This window comes from Littorina saxatilis, linkage group LG8 (assembly GCF_037325665.1).
Source record: "Littorina saxatilis isolate snail1 linkage group LG8, US_GU_Lsax_2.0, whole genome shotgun sequence".
NCBI classification, from domain to species: domain Eukaryota; kingdom Metazoa; phylum Mollusca; class Gastropoda; order Littorinimorpha; family Littorinidae; genus Littorina; species Littorina saxatilis.
This window is the reverse complement of record NC_090252.1, coordinates 45,700,023-45,701,817: the sequence shown is the minus strand read 5'-3', so window position 1 is coordinate 45,701,817 and position 1,795 is coordinate 45,700,023. Positions and strand designations below refer to the sequence as shown.

At 45.6% G+C, this 1,795-nt stretch overlaps 1 protein-coding gene across 1 annotated transcript in view; it reads left to right on the top strand.

Moving 5' to 3' along the window:
- Positions 1–191, top strand: part of LOC138974681 (alpha-1A adrenergic receptor-like) — an 18,274-nt gene extending 18,083 nt beyond the window's left edge. Inside the window, exon 4 of the mRNA XM_070347400.1 lies at positions 1–191. This exon is cut by the window's left edge and continues 34 nt beyond it. Within this exon, the coding sequence (XP_070203501.1) occupies positions 1–191 (191 nt within the window).
- Positions 192–1,795: the final 1,604 nt, after the last annotated feature.

Here is a 1,795-nt window from a genome sequence, read left to right as displayed (position 1 = left end):
AGGAGCGCCTCAAGCTGTACTCCGTGACGTTGTTGGCTGTGACGTTTTACATCAACGTCACCAACTCTTTTCTCAACCCCTTCATCTACTGCTGGCGCATGCCCGAGATACGTCACAGCATCAGAAAGCTTTTCCGTCCAAACTCAAGAGGCAACGAGAGCAGCATCACGCAGTCTACGTCACGGGGCTAAAATGGCGTCAATTGTAAACTACGTCATGGGGGAAAATAGAGCAGCTTGACGCAGTCTACTCCACGGGGATAAGATGACGTCAATAGTAAATTACGTCATGATGATGACAACGAGGTCAGACGGAGTGAAGATGATGTCTTACCCTGACACTTCACGGCGAATAGCTGTTACTCTTCTATTCTCATTCTGACGTCAAGGAGAACAGCGGAACGCGGTCTACGTAGTGAAACTGGATTGAGTTATGCGTCATAAATGTCACGATAGTTATCTTTTTTATTTGACCTCGTTGTGATGCCAAGGAGAACAGCGTGACGCCATCTCCGTCATGCAGCTAAAATTGACGTCATACATGATATAGGTCATGACAACACTTAAACAAAAAGTTATTATCTCTCTCTTGCACGGAAGGAATCAGTCTGACTGGGTGTACGTCATGGAGATAAACTGACGTCATTACTGACATACATGAGGGTGAGCTACTCTTCTGCGATCTCTTTCAGTCTCTAATACCAAGGAGAATTATTGTACCTCATGCTTGACATGTTCCTGACAGCAAGTTTGTGTGTGTGATTGTGAGGGGCTCCGCTCACATATATGTAACTTCAGCAGGACCGACGACGCACTGCAGCTTACCCCAGCCCGCTACACGTTGCATGAAAGGAAAACAGGCCAAGTAATCGTCATAATTCCCATCGCGGCATAAATAATAGGCCGTGCGTCGTCTGTGCCGCTGAAACTGCGCAGGTATATTCTGCCCATAACTGTCAACTGATAGGTATACACGCGTGGCTGCAATGGAGCTGCCCTTCCCGTAAAAACAGATCGGCTTTCTTTCTCAGGTCTGGTCAGGCTTTTACTTTACACAGGGGTTACGGTCAGGCTTTTACTTTACACAGGGGTTACGGTCAGGCTTTTACTTTACACAGGGGTTACGGTCAGGCTTTTACTTTACACAGGGGTTACGGTCAGGCTTTTACTTTACACAGGGGTTACGGTCAGGCTTTTACTTTACACAGGGGTTACGGTCAGGCTTTTACTTTACACAGGGGTTACGGTCAGGCTTTTACTTTACACAGGGGTTACGGTCAGGCTTTTACTTTACACAGGGGTTACGGTCATCTCTTCACTTGGACACTTACTCAAGTCAATATCCTCACTGTTTCCTCTCGAGAACTTGTTGATGAGTTAATTTCACAAAAAGCGACAATGTCTGTTAAAAAATGTACCTGCGGGTCCATACCACAGTGCTCTGAGGGACACCATCTGGCCAGAAGAGACAGTTTTTTTCAGTTGCAGTATTCGGGCGGCGTTCTGAAACTTGCCGTTTTCTAGATTAGCAGCAAAGGGGTACACTTCAAGTTCTAAAGCTTTTAACTGCACACGCATGCGCGTGAAACGGTCCACAAAGTGTTTTGATGCTTGAGACAAACACGACCTGGTCACTCGACATGTGAGCGAGCTGGAACGAGGTAATCTATGATACACGTCACAAAATCACGTTTTCTACAATGACGTTATGACGATTAGATCAAAAACTGCATTCATTTGGAATACAACCTTAAAGGAAAAGTCCAAGGTTTTTAAATATCCCCCAAAACTTGAAA